This window comes from Elephas maximus, chromosome 12, assembly GCF_024166365.1.
Source record: "Elephas maximus indicus isolate mEleMax1 chromosome 12, mEleMax1 primary haplotype, whole genome shotgun sequence".
In the NCBI taxonomy this organism is placed as follows: Eukaryota; Metazoa; Chordata; class Mammalia; order Proboscidea; family Elephantidae; genus Elephas; species Elephas maximus.
In genome coordinates this window covers 58,733,494-58,750,271 of record NC_064830.1, presented here as the reverse complement: position 1 = coordinate 58,750,271, position 16,778 = coordinate 58,733,494, and the positions used below count along the sequence as shown (strand labels likewise).

General features: G+C 49.5%; 1 protein-coding gene across 4 annotated transcripts in view; it reads right to left on the bottom strand.

The window, feature by feature from the left end:
- The window catches only part of CRAMP1 (cramped chromatin regulator homolog 1), a 48,354-nt gene that overhangs the window by 25,374 nt on the left and 6,202 nt on the right, over window positions 1–16,778 (bottom strand). For all 4 annotated transcript variants that reach the window (XM_049903041.1, XM_049903042.1, XM_049903044.1 and 1 more), the window contains 4 exons: window positions 8,248–8,441; window positions 6,888–7,041; window positions 4,806–4,889; window positions 3,091–3,139 (listed from right to left, as the gene is read on the bottom strand). In XM_049903041.1, coding sequence (XP_049758998.1) covers window positions 3,091–3,139; window positions 4,806–4,889; window positions 6,888–7,041; window positions 8,248–8,441 — 481 coding nt within the window. The remainder of the gene's footprint in view (window positions 1–3,090; window positions 3,140–4,805; window positions 4,890–6,887; window positions 7,042–8,247; window positions 8,442–16,778) is intronic.

The following is a 16,778-nucleotide window of genomic DNA, read 5'->3' as shown; positions in this document are numbered from 1 at the left end:
TACATTTCAGTTCAAATACCACTGGGAGTCTAAGTGAAACCACACGTCTGCAGACTGATTTAGGGAGATGTAGCATCTTTCCAGTGCTCTGTCTTTCCATCCAGAAGCCTGGGACAGCTTTCTAACTATTAAAACTTCCTTGATGGATTTCAATCATTTTACTGTTTTTTTTTTCCTCCACATAGGCTCACCTGTGTTTTTTGCTATGTCTACCTTTCTTTGTGTTTTTCTGTAAAAGTAAATGAGATTTTAAAATTAATTTTAATAACAGATGATCTCATCATTAATATTTATATTTGTCCCTGTCATTGAAACCTAATTAGTTCTATCTTTCAATTGATTCTTTTCAATTTTCTAGACGGCCAATCATGTCATCAGCAACTAAACACTCTTTAGTATAACTGTATCTTTTCCTTCCTGCTATCTGTCATCTTTCTGCCTGCCCTGGACCACGATGGCCCCACTGCAGTCTTGGAGATCCTTAATAAGGGTTTTATTTTAGTGATTTTATTTAAAAAAAAAAAGATTTTTTTTTTTTTTTAAATTTAGGATAGCTTTAGATTTATAGAAGAGTGACAAGACAGTTTGTAAAGACAGTTCCCATACTCCACCTGGCTTCCCTTGTTGACCTCTCACATCAGTGTGGCACTTGTCACAGTGGGTGAACCAACATGGACACACTATTATTAACTGGTGTCTGCACTTTATGCAGAATGACTAAGTTTTCCCTAATGTCCTTCTTCTGCCCCAGGACCCCACTTCACATCTAGTCATCATATCTACTAAGGCTCCTCGAGGCTAGGACAGTTTCTCAGACTTGCCTTGTTTTTCACAATTTTGACAGTTTTAAGGAGCACTGGGCAGGTATTTTATAGATAACTCTCAGCTGGGATTTGTCTGAAGTTTTTCTCATGATTAGACAGGTGTTTTTTGTTTTTTGTTTTTTATGGGCTTTTGGAAGGAGCCTGGTGGTGCAAATGTTAAGTACTCAGCTGCTAACCAAAAGATTGGTGGTTCAAACCCACCCAACAGCTCTACGGGAGAAAGACCTGGCTAGCGATCTGCTCCCCGAAAGATTACCGTCTAGAAAACCCTGTGGAAAAGTTCTATTCTGTCACATGGGGACGCTATGAGTCGGAATCAACATGATGGCACCAGAGAACAACAACATAGGTTTTGAAAGGAAGACTACAGAGGTGAAATGCCTCTATCATGTCCTATCAGAGTACCTGCTGTCACCGTGAATCATCACTGTTGACAATGACCTTGACCCCTGGCTGAGGTCGTGCCTGTCACTCGGAAGTTACTTTTCCCATTTTCCACACTGTGCTCTTTGGAGGGAGTTATCACGTGCAGTCCACACATAAGGAATGGGGAGTTACATATCCCCACCTGTAGGGTGAGCATCTATACACATCATTTGGAATTCTCCTGCTCAGAGATTTGTCTCTTCTCCCCATGCAATTATTCACTCATTCATTTATGTAAATATGGCCTCATAGATATTTATTGCATATTTTGGGTTAATTTTCAATACTACATTTCTTAATAAGGATTTAAAACAAACCTGTGGGTGCTTCTCCCGAATTTTTGCTTACTCAGGAGTATTCTAGCCTTCATCTTACCCAGGGGCTTTAAGGAGATAGCTTCTTGCTAAGGGAGTGAGATTTCTTAGCTCTGGTCCGAGTTTATCCACACTCTCGGGGTCCTGGCTCAGGCCCTGAGTTCTCCTGTGTCCCAGTCATTCTGGGACCACCCCTCCAGCCACTCCGAGGCCCCTTCCAAGGCCTTTCAGCGTGCAGCTTCCAGGCATCGTGCTCCCCCAGGAAACTGAAAACAAGTCCAGGAGAGAGTCTCTGCCCACACTCATGACAAGACAACCATCCCCACACCAGCCTGATCTCGCGAGAAAGCCAAGCAGACCTGCTGCTGCACCCAGACTAGTCCCTGTGTCCCCTGAGCACAAAGCAGGGCACCTCCAACATCCTTCACCCAGGGACTTCTGGGGAAACTGGAAACCAAAGGTGAAGTGAGAGTGGCCCAGAGCTACCCCATGCGGAGTCTCGGCCCTCTCAGGGCGCTGCCCATGCCTGCTGGTAGGAAGACCACCCCAGCCACCTCTCCACCTTCTTGGGTGGAAAATAGAGGCTGCAATGGGTGAGTGGGTGGGGCGCAGTGGCTGTCTTCAACTCACCACCCACGGCCACACAGGCATCCCAGACAGAATGCCCCCTAGTGCAGAGACAGAAGGCTGAGGACGGTACCCGGGACTGCCTGGAGAGGAGGTCAGGGGGCAAAGAGGCTGTGGGCAGGTGATTGGGACCTGGGGAAGCTCAGGGCCTGGACACCTCAGTGGGGGTGTGGGAACCAACCAGTAGGAATACTAGAGTGAAGGGGGGGCTCCGAGGCTGATTCCTCAATGAGGCCAAAGGTGGACAACAGCCCACTGAGAAATTCGAGGACAGGCAGGCTGATGTCTACACAGGTCATATCTAGGAGCAGAAATGGACCAGTCTGCCAAGGCCCTAGAGGTTTCGTGCACCCAGGGAGACATCTGAGCCCTCGGGAATTATGGGTGTGTGAGGAGAACACAAAGTCGGGACCCACCTGCACCTCAGGATCCCCGAGCATCAGTGGGCTCAAGAGGGGTAGCAGGCAGAGGAGGCATGAAACGCCATCGGGAGAAGCACAGAAGGAACACCAGAAAACATGCAACAGGAAGGCACAACAGACAATTTTCTAGAAGCTATAGGAGGACTAGCACAGTGAAATGCACAAAGGTCAAAGTAAAGGAGAATGACAAAGAGAGAGCCCGGGGTTGTATCAAGCCTGCAGCGACAGCCAATAGAGCCTCAGACAGAAGAGCCTGAGGGGAGTGTGTACCTTCCTCCCCCAAGGATGGACAGGCCCCTGGTGAGGGCCAGCTGCTCCCCAGGCCTTTTATCAGGCAAGAACACCTAACCAGATGCTATCATCTTTCAACTTGGAGGAGTGCGACATCCACGGTCCCCTCAGAGAGCGGGGAAGAAAGCCGCACAATATTTCAAGCTCTGCACTTCAGGAGGCACTCTCCCAGTAACCCCGACTTACCCAGCCTGGATAAGCTCATTCAGCTTTGTTGCGTTCTTGTCATCCATGCCTTCAAGTGGAGAAAGAAACAGAAGTTAAGACCACGATGCGGTGAAGGGTAAAACTGTTAAAAGTCCCCAGACAATGATCTTCACCACAGAATCCAAATCCTTTCGCCCAAATATTCAAGGTCCCTGATGCTTACACAGCCCCTCCCCCAGAGTCAAAAGAAAGAACTGAACGTTCCAGAAAGTGCCCCCACTGTCCCCCCTCATGTCTGCGCACACAGCTCCACTCACCAGTGTCACCTGCACATGATCCCCGCCTACTCAGGGCTCTCTCCCAGGCCCCTGCCCATCTATCCACCTCATCCAGAAGGCCTGCCTCCCTGCAGATGCCCCCCGCACCCTGTGCCCCCGTCACTGCAAGCTCCTCACCCCAATGTTGTGTTCACCTGCCATGATGAGACCACACATACAGGTTACCACACTTGGGCCACACACACAGACCAAAGACCAAAACAGAACCCGCTGCTGTCAAATCGACTCCAACTCATGGCGAGCCTGTATGTTACAGAACAGAACTGTGCTCTGTGGGGTTTTCTTGACTGTAACCTTAATGGAAGCAGATCTCCAGGCCTCTCTACCCTGGAGCCACTGGGTTGGCTTGAACCACCAATCTTTCATTTATTAGTCCAGCACAAACCGTTTTTACTATCCACGACTGGCACGTGTGGTGGTCGGCAGACACTGGCTCCTTCTCTGCTCTCTGTTCGCCTACGCCCCTCCTGGCCCACCGCCTACTCTGAGGTGAGGAGTCTAGAGAGGTGTGAGGTGGCTTTTTTACCAAAGCCACTCATTTAATCTCCAGAAGAGTCCTGTGGGGTGTGTGCCCTTACAACGTCCATGTGACAGAGAAGTTGAGGCCTGGAAAAGCCACATGGGTGCCTTGTTGTCTGTGGTCACCCAGGCAGAAAAGGGAGAACAAAGTGGCCTCGGCGTGGGCAAGCAGGAGGCTGTGACATCCCCTTAGCGGGCTTGTGCCAAAGCATTTAAAAGACATGGAATCATAAGGGACCCATCAGAGTAAATCTGAGGTGAAGGCAATTTAGAAAACACAGTCTCAGACCCTCCAAAGCATGAATAGTACGAAAGACAGGATGCAGGGGACTGTAGAGGCCACCACGACTACACGTGACAGGGTTCTGGCAGCGGGACCTGCCCTGAACACAGGCAGTATATTAGATAAGATTACTGTATCTATTTTACATATGCTAAGTGTGTGGCAGTGCGGTAATCTAGGAAAATGTCCTTGTTCTTGGCAATAAGGACTGAGGTGTTTAGGAGTACAGCATGTTTGTCAGTTATAGTCAAATGGATGGGCAAGGAAAAAAGTGTGTGCACGTGTATATGTGTGTGCGTGAGCATGCAGGTAGGTGTGTGCATGCCTGCATGTGTGTGTGTGCATCTGTGGGCATGCCTGCATATGTGCTTGTGTGTAGGGGTCGGGGGAGAGTGCAAACAGGGCAGAATATTAACGGTACAGCTAGGTGAAGGGTATGTGGCGTTCACCGCAGTCTTCTCCAATGCTTCTGTAGGTTAAAACTTTTCAAGATAAGAAGCTGGAGGAAAACAAGTGGCCTCCATGATGACGGGCGCGGCCGGGCTGCCAGGAGGACACGTGGCACCTCCACCATGGGGACCAGCCCTGCAGATCCACAGGTGGCGCATACTCACAGCCCCCGATCTTCTTGCGCAGCTCGCCATAGCAGATGAGTCCGTAGAGCTCCTGGGACGACTTCTTCAGTCCGCGTGAGAACACTGCGGGGCGGGGAGCAGAGTTTCAGGAGGCTGCACACACAGTCCTGGGCCAGGCAGCGCAAGTGCACCAAGGGCGTTGGTGCCGACCAGAGGCTCTGGTGGTGTCTTGCCTTTGATCACTAGACCCTGGTTATGCAGGACAGTAACCCCAGAACAGACTGGGTAGAGGGTACAAAGGAACATGGTACTATCTACACAACTCTCAAAATGAGTAGAGATAGAAAACTGTACCCAACAAGCAGGGCACATGTCCCCTGGGGGAGAAAAGAGAACACTGGGCACGGTTGGTTTGTCGTGGAGGCGGGGGAAGTGAGACAGACACGGGATTGATCACTAATCACTCTCTCTGCACGGCCCCACACACAGGACTCAGGCCATCTCACCCGCCCCCACCCCTTACCTGTCCTCTCCTCTTCTGACAACCAGGCCCACGTGCCACAGCGCCAAGGGCCAGACAGGGGGAGAAAGTGTGGTAGGAACACTCATGACCCACCCAGTGCCCATCCCCTTCTCCCTTAGCAGTAGCCCCCGATCTGATTTGGGGAGGCAACGCAGACAGCGAACACGGCGTATCTCCTTGTAGTTAGATGTGGCCACACAACCAAGCCCTGGCCAATGAGGTGTGGATGTGCTGTGGAAGCTACCAGAAGGGCCCCTTAAAGCGAATGACTTGGGCAGGACGGCTGCTGTGTGGGGCCACCTGGACATGTGCGTGGCCGGCAGAGCAGAAGGACGGGGCCTGGGTCCCTTGTGCCCGCCCCAGGCCTCCAGGTCCAGGCGTCACTTACATAGAAAACAAACCCTTGTGTGGAGAAGCCACTGTGACATCGAGCTTTCTAATCCGTGCAGCCAGACCTCACGCTGATGCAGGAAGCCCAGCAATGTCACAGACTAGGAGCTTCTACCGCGTCTCTTAGGGCAGTGACAGGGTCACCCGTCCCACCCCCTCCACACACACTCTCATGCCTGTCCTCCTTGGCTCTCCCTCAGCAGCTACGTTTCAGAGCCCTAACATTCATTGTGTGTGTGTTTGTGCACGCCCGCGCACGTGTTTGTGTGTGTATGAGAACAGGAAAGGAAAAGGGGAACACATCAATGGATGGGGACCCAGGGCTCAAAGAAATGATCCAGAACAAGTGTTCTGAGACAGGACGGTGCTGAGAAGTCTGTGATAGCCAACACCACACGCCAAATGTTCTGGAAGGTCTTCCAAAGAAAAAGACCCTCAGAGTCTACCAGGTTCTAAGAGACCACGACTCAGAAAAGTTAAAGACCCACTATTTGATAGACAAACAAAACGTGGTCCATCCACGCAATTGGTGATCCGTGGGAACGGCACAGATGGAAGCGGTGCTTCCTTTCGCAGGTGGAAATGGGGAGGCAAATCAGCTCCAGCCACTTGGTGACAAAGTCACCAGCACATAGGCAGATGGGACCCCAAAGAAGCTGATGGCCTGAGAAAGGGCACTCGAGCCGGAAGTCAGCACTGCACCCGTGCTAACCTGGTTATGTGGATAAGAGAGGGGACTACGCAAATCTGAAATCCAAGCACAGAGGGCCTGAGCTTCTGCAGAGCCAGGCCCTCACCCTTGTAAGAGTGGCCCACAGACAGATGAGCGTCCAGGCCCTGCCAGCACCGACCACGTGCCTGCACTCAGACAGGAGGGCCCGGCTCTGGCCCCCGTGCCCATAGCCGGCCCTCCTCCCTTGCAGCAGGTACACAGGCTGCAAGCCGGGGACCCAGAACCTGCAGGCGCTCAGAGCCACCGAGCATGCAGATACACAGCACAGCAGGCGGTGGAACCAGCAGAGCTAGAACGCAGCCTCCAGACAACTGCACATGGCCAACAGTCACCAGGGGCACCACCGGCGAGAGCCTGGAGGCAAGTAAACGCCAAGCCCCAGGGCCACATGAAGCTGGGTGGTGTGTCCATAGCCCCGCCAGAGCCCTGACCAGCACCCCCGCCTACTCCCACAGCTGGGCTGCAGTGCACTCACCATTGTCGAAGTCAATGTACTTGGTGATCTTGTGCCAGGTGCGGTAGTAGAAGTGTCGGACCTGCTCCTTGTTCTTCACCATGCTCGTGGGCTTGCCTTTCTTCTTGTACTTCAGGGCAATGTTGTTCTGGATTGCCTCAAAGTCCTTCCCGTGCTGGAAGACACAGCTCATGTTGAAAGCATGGGGTTGACAAAACACAGCCTTGAGGGCAACACAGTGCTTTCTGAGAAAGGAGAAGGGGCATAGACCGGCTGGGGACAAGCAAACAGCCCTCGGCACTCTCTCTGTGCGTGAGCCACGAATCTCAGGCTTTAACCAGGATAAAGGACAAACCAGCAGCAGAAACTCAGGTACAGAACTATGACACCATACGATGCTAAAGAGGCAAGAACGCTGAAACAGGAGAGACAAAAACCTGATCATCTGGAGAAACGGCTTCACCTTTGGAGTTACTACAGATCACGCCCTGAGACAACTCCCTGAAGATGGGAGAACATGATTCTGCAGTTCAGGGCGTTGCACATTTGGCATCTCAGGATAAAAGAATGGACTGACCATTCAGAATCACTCTCCTGGCCTTGATAATGCAAAACGTGCCCCATATTCTGACAGGGACAACAGATATGAGCACCCAGAAGAGACTCGCACAGAATATGCCCTGGCTGCCTCTGTGGGCCACTCTCCTTCGATGCCCTGGGCAAAGGCAGAGTGCATCTTAGAGAGCACGTTCTCCGTCACTGCTATTCCAGGGACTACCACAGAGGGAATCAGCTGCATGGTCATCATATCGAAGCCGAGCCCATCAGCAATAATGGGACAGGCTGAGCAGCAATGGCACCCCAGGAGCAACAAGCACACCAGTGACCACAGCTTGCTCTAAAACACCGCTTCCCAAGAGGAACCAGAGCTCTTTGGGGGAAATGGCTGGTTCCAGGTCTGGGACAGGGAAAGTACAACGGGAGTCCGAACTGCTTCAGGGTGCCAGAAAGTGAGGATGAGCTCAAAGAATGAGAGAAATGTGTAGAGAGGACACAGGAGCCGACTTGAAGAGGCCCCCAGAGGCCAAATCTGGGGCAATTCGGGAAACAACATGAGCAAGATACAAATGGGTTATGACCCAGAAAATAAAACAGAATAAATAACATCCCTGAGTCTATATTAACACAAATAGATAACTGAGTAAGTACATTAGTGGAGGAGAGGGCAAGTGCCCATACCTGCCTTGGCCACTTTGACAGTCTCAAATCTGCTGGACCAAACAACCATGTGGTGAGAAAGATGGGAAACGTGGCAGAGAGAAAAGACAAAGCAGCGAGCATGGCCAGGACACAGAGCTGCTCCCCTCCACCATTTACTCACCTCATACAGCCCCTCGAAGAACGTGTTCTTGTCCTCTGTGCTCCAGGACTCCCACTGCCGCCGGACCTTCTTGCCTTCCTCCTTCTCGCCTCCCGCAGAGCCTAGGTTCCGGGAGGATGGACGCGAGCCCCCCACAGGGGCAGCAGAGGTGGCCCCAGGCCCATTTCCGGACAATGCTCCACCACTGTCAGATCCTTGGAAAGAAAGCAGCATGTGGTGATCTGCTCCAGGGAGCCAGGAACTAGGAAGACCCACCGGCCAGCAGCCCTTACACACTCCTCAACCGAGAGCGTTAGCAGGACGTCCCCTGGGATCCCATGTGCCCCAAGAGGTGGCTCAGCAACAACACGGTCCCAACCTGACCTGTCGATGCTTGACAACACGCTTACAGTGAGAAGAAGGAGGACGGTTAAGTGGAACTGTTTAAAACGGGCAGTCAGAGGACAACGTGATATCCTGGCCACATTGGAGGCTCCAGGGTCTTTTCCCTCTGTGAACAGAAACTGCTTTTCAATGCAGCGCAGTTCTACTCTGACACACATCGGGGGTGCCATGGGTCAGAGTTGATGCAACAGTAACTTGTGGTGGAGGTGGCTCTTCTTCAAATTAAGTCTTGGTTCAAGTAATTCTTAGCATCTTTTCAAACAAGCAAATGGAAATTCAAACTCAAGAAAACATTTACGACTATGCATTGATAAAGAACAGTGAGGAATCTGTGAAACATTTCATAACATGGAGGAACCTGGAAGGCATTATGCTGAGTGAAACCAGTCAGTTGCAAAAGGACAAATATTGTAGAAGATCACTATTATAAGAACTTGAGAAATAGTTTACACTGAGAAGAAAACATTCTTTTGTGGTTACGAGAGGAGGGAGAGAGGGAGGGTGGGAGGGGGCATTTACTAATTAGATGGTAGATAAGAACTACTTTAGGTGAAGGGAAAGACAACACACAATACAGGGTAGGTCATCACAACTGGACTAAAATAAAAGCAAAAAAGTTTCCTGAATAAACTGAATGCTTCAAAGGCCAGTGTAGTAGGGGCAGGGGATTGGGGGCCATGATTTCAGGGGACATCTAAGTCAATTGGCATAATAAAATGTATTAAGAAAACATTCTGCATCCCACTTTGAAGAGTGGCGTCTGGGGTCTTAAACACTAGCAGCCTTCTAAGAGGCGTCAAGTGGTCTCAATCCACCTGGATCAAAGGAGAATGAAGAACACCAAGGACACAAGGTAATCACAAGCCCAAGAGACAGAAAGGGCCACATCAACCAGAGACTACATCATCCTAACACCAGAAGAACTAGATGGTGCCCGGCTACAACCGATGACTGTCCTGACAAGGAACACAACAGAGAATCCCTGAGGGAGCAGGAGAACAGTGGGACGCAGACCCCAAATTCTCATAAAAAGACCAGACTTAATGGTCTGACTGAGACTGGAAGGAACCCAGTGGTCATGGCCCCCAGACCTTCTGTTGGCCCAGGACAGGAACCATTCCCGAAGCCAACTCTTCAGGCAAGGATTGGACTGGACAATGGGTTGGAGAGGGATGCTGGTGAGGAGGGAGCTTCTTGGATCAGGTGGACACTTGAGACTATGTTGCCATCTCCTGCCTGGAGGACAGATGAGAGGGTGGGTGGGTTAGAAGCTGGCAAAATGGACACAAAAAGAGTGGAAGGAGAGAGCGGACTGTCTCATGAGGGGGAGAGTAACTGGGAGTATGTAGTAAGGTATATATAAATTTTTATGTGAGAGACTGACTTGGTTTGTAAACTTTCACTTAAAGCACAACAAAAGTTTTTTTTTTTTAAAAAAGAAAACATTTAGGAGTGTGTAAAACCTCATCTTCTTTTAGATATGATACCTCAGAACGTTGCTGTTGTTAGTTGCCCATAAGTCGGTAAGTCGGCTCCGACTCTTGGCAATCTTAAGTACAAGAGAACAAAATGTTTCCCAGTCCTGGGCCATCTCCATGATCACTGGTATTTTTGAGCCCATCGTTGTGGCTGTTGCGTCGATCCATCTCATGAAGAGTTTCCCTCATTTTTACTGACCCTCTACTTTACCAGTACTTCAGAATATATATCACTGAATGCCTAATAATCTTTAAAATCTGAAAACTTCTTATTTTCCGTTAATCTCCACCATCAAAGCCTGGTGTTCTGAGAGTGACCTGGTAACCCCGTAACTCCTCTGAAAGCATCAGTTGCTTTCCTTATGTACAGTCTTTAAAGCAGTGCTGGAAGGGGGAGGTAATAAGTGGGAGGCCCTGGGGAACATGGTGATCCTGCACCAGGATCGAGACCTCTGGGCTCCTAGGAGAGCAGAGACAGCAAGCAAGAGTTAAAGGCACAGGTAGAGCACTTTTATGACCTGACCCAATGCTCCGACCCCCTCCCCGCTCCTCCTCTCCCAGCATGAACAGGAGAGAACTTCCAGCATCTCCCTGTGATAACCAGTATTTGCTTTTCAACTGACTGCAGGGCCATAAAATGGTGAGAAAGCTTCAAACTCTGAGACAATTGTATAACAAAGGCAAATACATGACAATAAAACTGCTTTAGGAAGCAAAATCCAGACAAATGCAGACTACTATTAAAATGATTCCTAATGAAATCATCATGGGCTTTTCCTATGGGTTCTACTTCCTGGTGAATTCCTATGGATGCTACTTCCTGGTGGATTCAGTGAGGGCACTCAAGGGCCCACGTGCAGACAGGGGCTCAGGGTCCAGATCCCTCACCTTCTCAGCATGGGTCTGTCCCTAAGGAGCAGAGGAAAGCCACACAGGTCCACAAGAGACCATGAGAAAGAAATAAATGTTAATCTATGTTGTTGTTAGGTGCCGTCGAGTCGGTTCCGACTCATAGCGACCCTATGCACAACAGAACGAAACACTGCCTGGTCTTGAGCCATCCTTAAAATCGTTGTTATGCTTGAGCCCATAGCTGCAGCCACTGTGTCAATCCACCTCGTTGAGGGTCTTCCTCTTTTCCACTGACCCTGTACTTTGCCAAGCATGATGTCCTTCTCCAGAGACTGATCCCTCCTGACACATGTCCAAAGTATGTAAGATGCAGTCTTGCCATCCTTGCTTCTAAGGAGCATTCCGGTTGTACTTCTTCCAAGACAGATTTATTCGCTCTTGTGGCAGTCTGTGGTATATTCAATATTCTTCGCCGGTCTTCCTAATTCATTGTCCAGCTTTCACATGCATATGATGCAATTGAAAATACCATGGCTTGGGTCAGGCACACCTTAGTCTTCAAGGTGACATCTTTGCTCTTCAACACTTTAAAGAGGTCCTTTGCAGCAGATTTACCCAATGCAATGCATCTTTTGATTTCCTGACTGCTGCTTCCATGGCTGTTGATTGTGGATCCAAGTAAGATGAAATCCTTGACAACTTCAGTCTTTTCTCCGTTTACCATGATGTTGCTCATTGGTCCAGTTGTGAGGATTTTTGTCTTCTTTATGTTGAGGTGCAGTCCATACTGAAGGCTGTGGTCTTTGATCTTCATTAGTAAGTGCTTCAAGTCCTCTTCAATTTCAGCAAGCAAGGTTGTGTCACCTGCATAACACAGGTTGTTACTGAGTCTTCCTCCAATCCTGATGTCCCGTTCTTCTTCATATAGTCCAGCTTCTCGGATTATTTGCTGTTAATCTATAAATGCCCCCAAAGACCCTCTTTGGAAAAACACACAAATAATGGCTACCAGCTGGCTGCCTAGAACACGGGTGGGACGGAGACTTGCTCTTCACGGCTGTCCTGTGTGCCTCGCAGACTGTGTACATAAGTCTGCACCACTTTCTCAACATAAAGCGTTTGGAAACGGTTCCCTTCGGTAGGCGTCAGAAAGCAAAATGTGCCTGTCACACACAGAAAAAACCAGTCAGCTGTAAGGAATGCCTTTGTTTATTGTGTTGGGAAAGTGTATCAGTTCAGCTACGGGCCCTCTTCCTGAGAACAGATCAGCTACGCTGAAATCTCTACTTCATTAGCACAGTACTGTCTGATTTGGGGACCAATAGTCACGTGAAGCTATTTAACCATAAATATTGTTTTTGTTGTTGTTAGTTGGTGTCAAGTCGGTCCTGACTCATGGCAACCCCATGTGTTACAGAGTAGAACGGCCCCTTAAGGTTTTCTTGGCTGTAACCTTTATAGAAGCAGATCACTAGGCCTTTTCTTCCGTGGTACCACTGGGTAGATTTGAACCACCAACCTTAAGGTTAGCAGTTGAGCACAAACTGTTTGCGCCACCTAGGGGCCTTCAAAAATCGATGAATTAAGTCTAAGTAAAAACTCATTTCCTTTGTCTCACTGGCTAAATTTCAAGTACTTGCTAGTCACGTGAGGCAGATGGCTCCCCTCTCAGACAGAACAAGGTGTCCCATCACTGCAGAACATGCCAGGTGACAGGACAGTGCTGCACACATAAGTGTTCAGTGTTCATGGTCTAAAGGCACCATCACAGAATGAAGGGCCTGCTTTCCACCTGCTCTATTCCCACCTGGCATCTAGAACAGAAATGCCATTCCAGTGTTCTCTATGCCACGAAGTGGGCTAAGGAAAATGATTTGACCAGAGAAATCGTGGTAGAATGTGATAGTGACCACCCAGGAGTGGCTGACCACTTTCAGTCCAAAAAACTCTGATGAAAACAGAAAGTGACAATTGGAGAGGAAAAAAACAGGAGCAGGCAAGAATAGAGGAAGGAGAAAGGCGAGAGATGGAAAGAGAAAACATTTTTGGGCAAGATTGGTCAGCGTGGGTTTTTTTCCCATGCTTCGGGGTGAGTGTGAGAAGCCCAACAAAAAGCAGAAGGCCAAAGTCAACACTCCAGCTCTTACTCTATTTCTGAGGCCATGAAGAGGCTTCACGATAGTTTGCAAGATGAAAGGTCAGCACTCAAAAAACCTGGAAGGAAATGATGTCCAAGGGCAAGACTCCAACGGTGAGCTCTCTGAGAGTATGATCCATGTCCTACATTTACCCCCAAACCCAGCTCCAGGCTTCATGCAGCCACCACTCAGGGCTGCTTGGGGACCATCAAGCAGATGAGGAGCCCCTCTGCACTGCCAGCCAGGTGCTCACCTCTACACTAGTCCTGCCCACCCCTGGAAGCTCCTCTAGTCCACACAGCAGATGGTCAACAACCGAACAAACACGACTCCCAATCACTCATAGTTTAATTGGCCTCTAAAGATCCCGTCCCACCGTGCCCACAGGAACCCCTCCCTAGGACCACCAGACTCGTTGGCATCCTCATCCATGACAGGAAGATGAGCCGGAACCACACAGAACCCAAGACACTTCCCGGTCATCTCTGCATGTCAAATGTCACCCCCATTGCCTCCTCAATATGGATGGCCTTTCTCCGGCCGGGCTTCCAGCCTGAGGTACCATAAGACTCGCCATACTCCTGCACACTCCACCTCGGCCCTGAAGATTCCCCCTCCTGCCTGAAACACTGAGAAAAACAGTTAAAATCCCATTGTTTCTATCAAAATGTATGCCCTTTCATCGAGCAACATAAGACTTTCTAACGGTTTTAGAAAGGCCGTTCTGACTTCCCAGCACACACCCAGGGGCATGCCTGCTTTTCTAGCCTTTCTCACGCTGCCCTTCAGTGCTAAGAACATTGTGGTTACTTAACATAGTAAAATGCTTCTGTGCACCACCATCCATTACAGAACTACTGTTCACCTGTGATTCTGCTATCTGAAATCATTCCTCTTTTATATCGTCATATAATTCAAATTAAGACATAATGCACTATATAAAATCAAAATCCTAAAGTATACTTCATTGGTAAAAGACATTTCCACAGTCATATTCCACAGAAACTACATTAGTTCTGAAAGTAAATGAGGCATTTGAAAATTAGCTTAGCTCTAAAATCCACATTCAAATGTTGCTATGTCAGTGCACGTTTATACGTATGTATGCACATGTGAAAATACACACGTGTATTACATACATGCATATATGTGTATGTATATGTGTGTTTGTGGTGCAATGAATCACTTTTATATGGCCTTTCTCACCAGTTTTGTGATTCCCACCAAATGACTGAGACCAAAAAAAAAACCAAACCAGTGCCATCGAGTCGATTCCGACTCAAGCAACCCTATAGGACAGAGTAGGACTGCCTCATAGTTTCCAAGGAGTGCCTGACAGATTCGAACTGCTGATCCTTTGGTTAGCAGCCATAGTACTTAACCACTACACCACCAGGGTTTAAATGATTGAGGGGGACTATAAATGATCGAAGGGGACTATAAAATAACGTGCTTGTGGCCCACCAACAGGATCAGACAGCTTGAAAATAATGCAAGTAAGGTTCATGGAACACCTGTGGGGGTAGGACCATGCAAATAAGATGTATGGAATCCTAACAAGGGGATTGGTCAGTTTTGCCATCCTGCTAGGCTTAGAAGAGAGCCAATGCCAGAGGAGAGGGAGATCTCACTACAAGTGGAGCATGTCCTTTAGACATAGGGTCCCTGCACTGAGAACCTCCTAGATCCAGGAGACAGAGAGCTCTAACACTGGAGACGCTGCAAGATGGCAAGATGCGGTGCAAGTGCAGCAGAGGACCGGCAGCAGCAGAACAAGGAGACCAGTAGAAGGTGGCACAGTGAGCTTCCCAGCCCATGGAGCAAGGTGGTTACAGTGGGTGTGCTGACCCATGGAGCAAGAGAGCTGAGCACCTTCGGGTAGGAGGCCTGCTGGCAGACTGGGGTGCCGCCAGGCACTTTGCAGAGGCAGGCTTGCCGACCCACGGAGCTAGGGAGCTGACCCATGGAGCAAGAGAGCTGAGTACCTTCAGACAGGAGGCTTGCTGGTGGAGTGGGGTACCTCTGGGCACTTGTCGTCAGAGCTAAAGAGCTTTGTAACACTTGCCCAAGCAGGGCAGAGGACAGGCCGAGAGGCCGAGGGCCAGAGAGAGGCCTGCCTGTGCGGACAGCTGAGAAGCTGTCCTGACTGAAGTCGTTCCTGACCCTAAATTTTAATAAACCTCATAATCATGAGTATGGTCTGTGAGTTGTATGTGGCCACTGCAACGAATTACTAAACCCAGCAGAGAAGTAGAGTGCTATGGGAGGGATGGCTGGTGTCAAGGTTGATAATAAGGTTGAAGGGAGGAAGCATGTCTGGCCTCTGCCTCATAGGAATCAGCCTTGGGCTGATGCTGATTCTCTCCTCCCCCTTGTGACCCCAAGGTCATTTCTACAGTTAAAAAAAAAAAAATTTTTTTGTGTGTGTCATATACATGGGTATGAATGTGTATGTGTGCACGTGCACATATGTATATTGTTGTTAGCTACCACTGAGTCTAATTGATTCTGACTCATGGCAACCCCAGGTGTGCAGAGTAGAACTGCTCCATAGAGTTTTCAAAGCTGTGACCTTTTGGAAGCAGATCACCAGGGTTGTCTTCCAAGGCATTTGTGGGTGGGTCTGAACCATCACCCTTTCAACTGGTGGCTGAGTGCTTAACTGTTTGTGCCACCCTGGGACTCCTGTGTGTGTGTATCTACGTGTATCTGTATCTCTGACGTCCAGTACAGTTTATGGAACTCTGCACCTTTGTTCACAGGCACTTTCTTCTCAATCCCACACCATTCCGTCTTGCCTCATCTGCAGAAGCCTGGCCAAGTCTCCTGACCAACTGCCCATGTGGTCTCTCCTGTATGCCAGGAGTGTGTGTCTGGGTTGGGGCGTCTTCCACTGCACGTGGCCTCACCCAGGGTGTGCAGCCGTACACTGGGCAGGGTCAGTGGGAATGCTTCCTTGCTCCTCCTCTTCTCCCATTAGGTGTGTGGGCTTCTGGAACAACCTGACGTCACAATGCAGGCTGCAATGCGCTCAACCAACTCTTCGTTGTGTCTTACTTCCCGAAATACCAGTGACTGGATTAGACTGGGCAGGAGGGATCAGAAAGCCTGGCCTCAGGGCGGCTGTTAAGAGAGCAACCTCAGACACAGGCAAGTAGACTAGCACCAGGGAGATATATCTGTCTGGACAAGGCACAAGGCCTTGTGTGCCGCTCCTGCCCTAGGGCTCTCCGAGAAGGAAGGGCTAAGCAGAGGCCCCCATACAAAGAAACCTCCCAACTTCAGGTACTGTGCTGTCCAGTACACGCTGTTCTCTCCTTCCTGATCCAGGGTCACCCAGGTCCATTCTGCACAACAGAACCCTTTGTCCTGAATTCAGGTAAACCCATCTCTTAGTGACCATCTCCCCCAGTGGGAACCGAAAGTCCAGGCCTGTCATGCCCGTCACACAACCAAACCAGCCATGTGACAAGTGGCAGCTCTCCGGTCTAGTTCAGGTCTCCCGCCTCCTGGGTTGACCCTCTTTTCAACATGGCACCAGTCTCCCAGAAGCCAATTGTGCCATGGTGAGATATTTTATGAGACGTCTTTTAAAAACACCAAGAAGCTACAGGCAGCCCACAAAATTATGCAAAGCATAAACAAGAGTAGAACCTGTACCAGGCTACGTTACTGCATT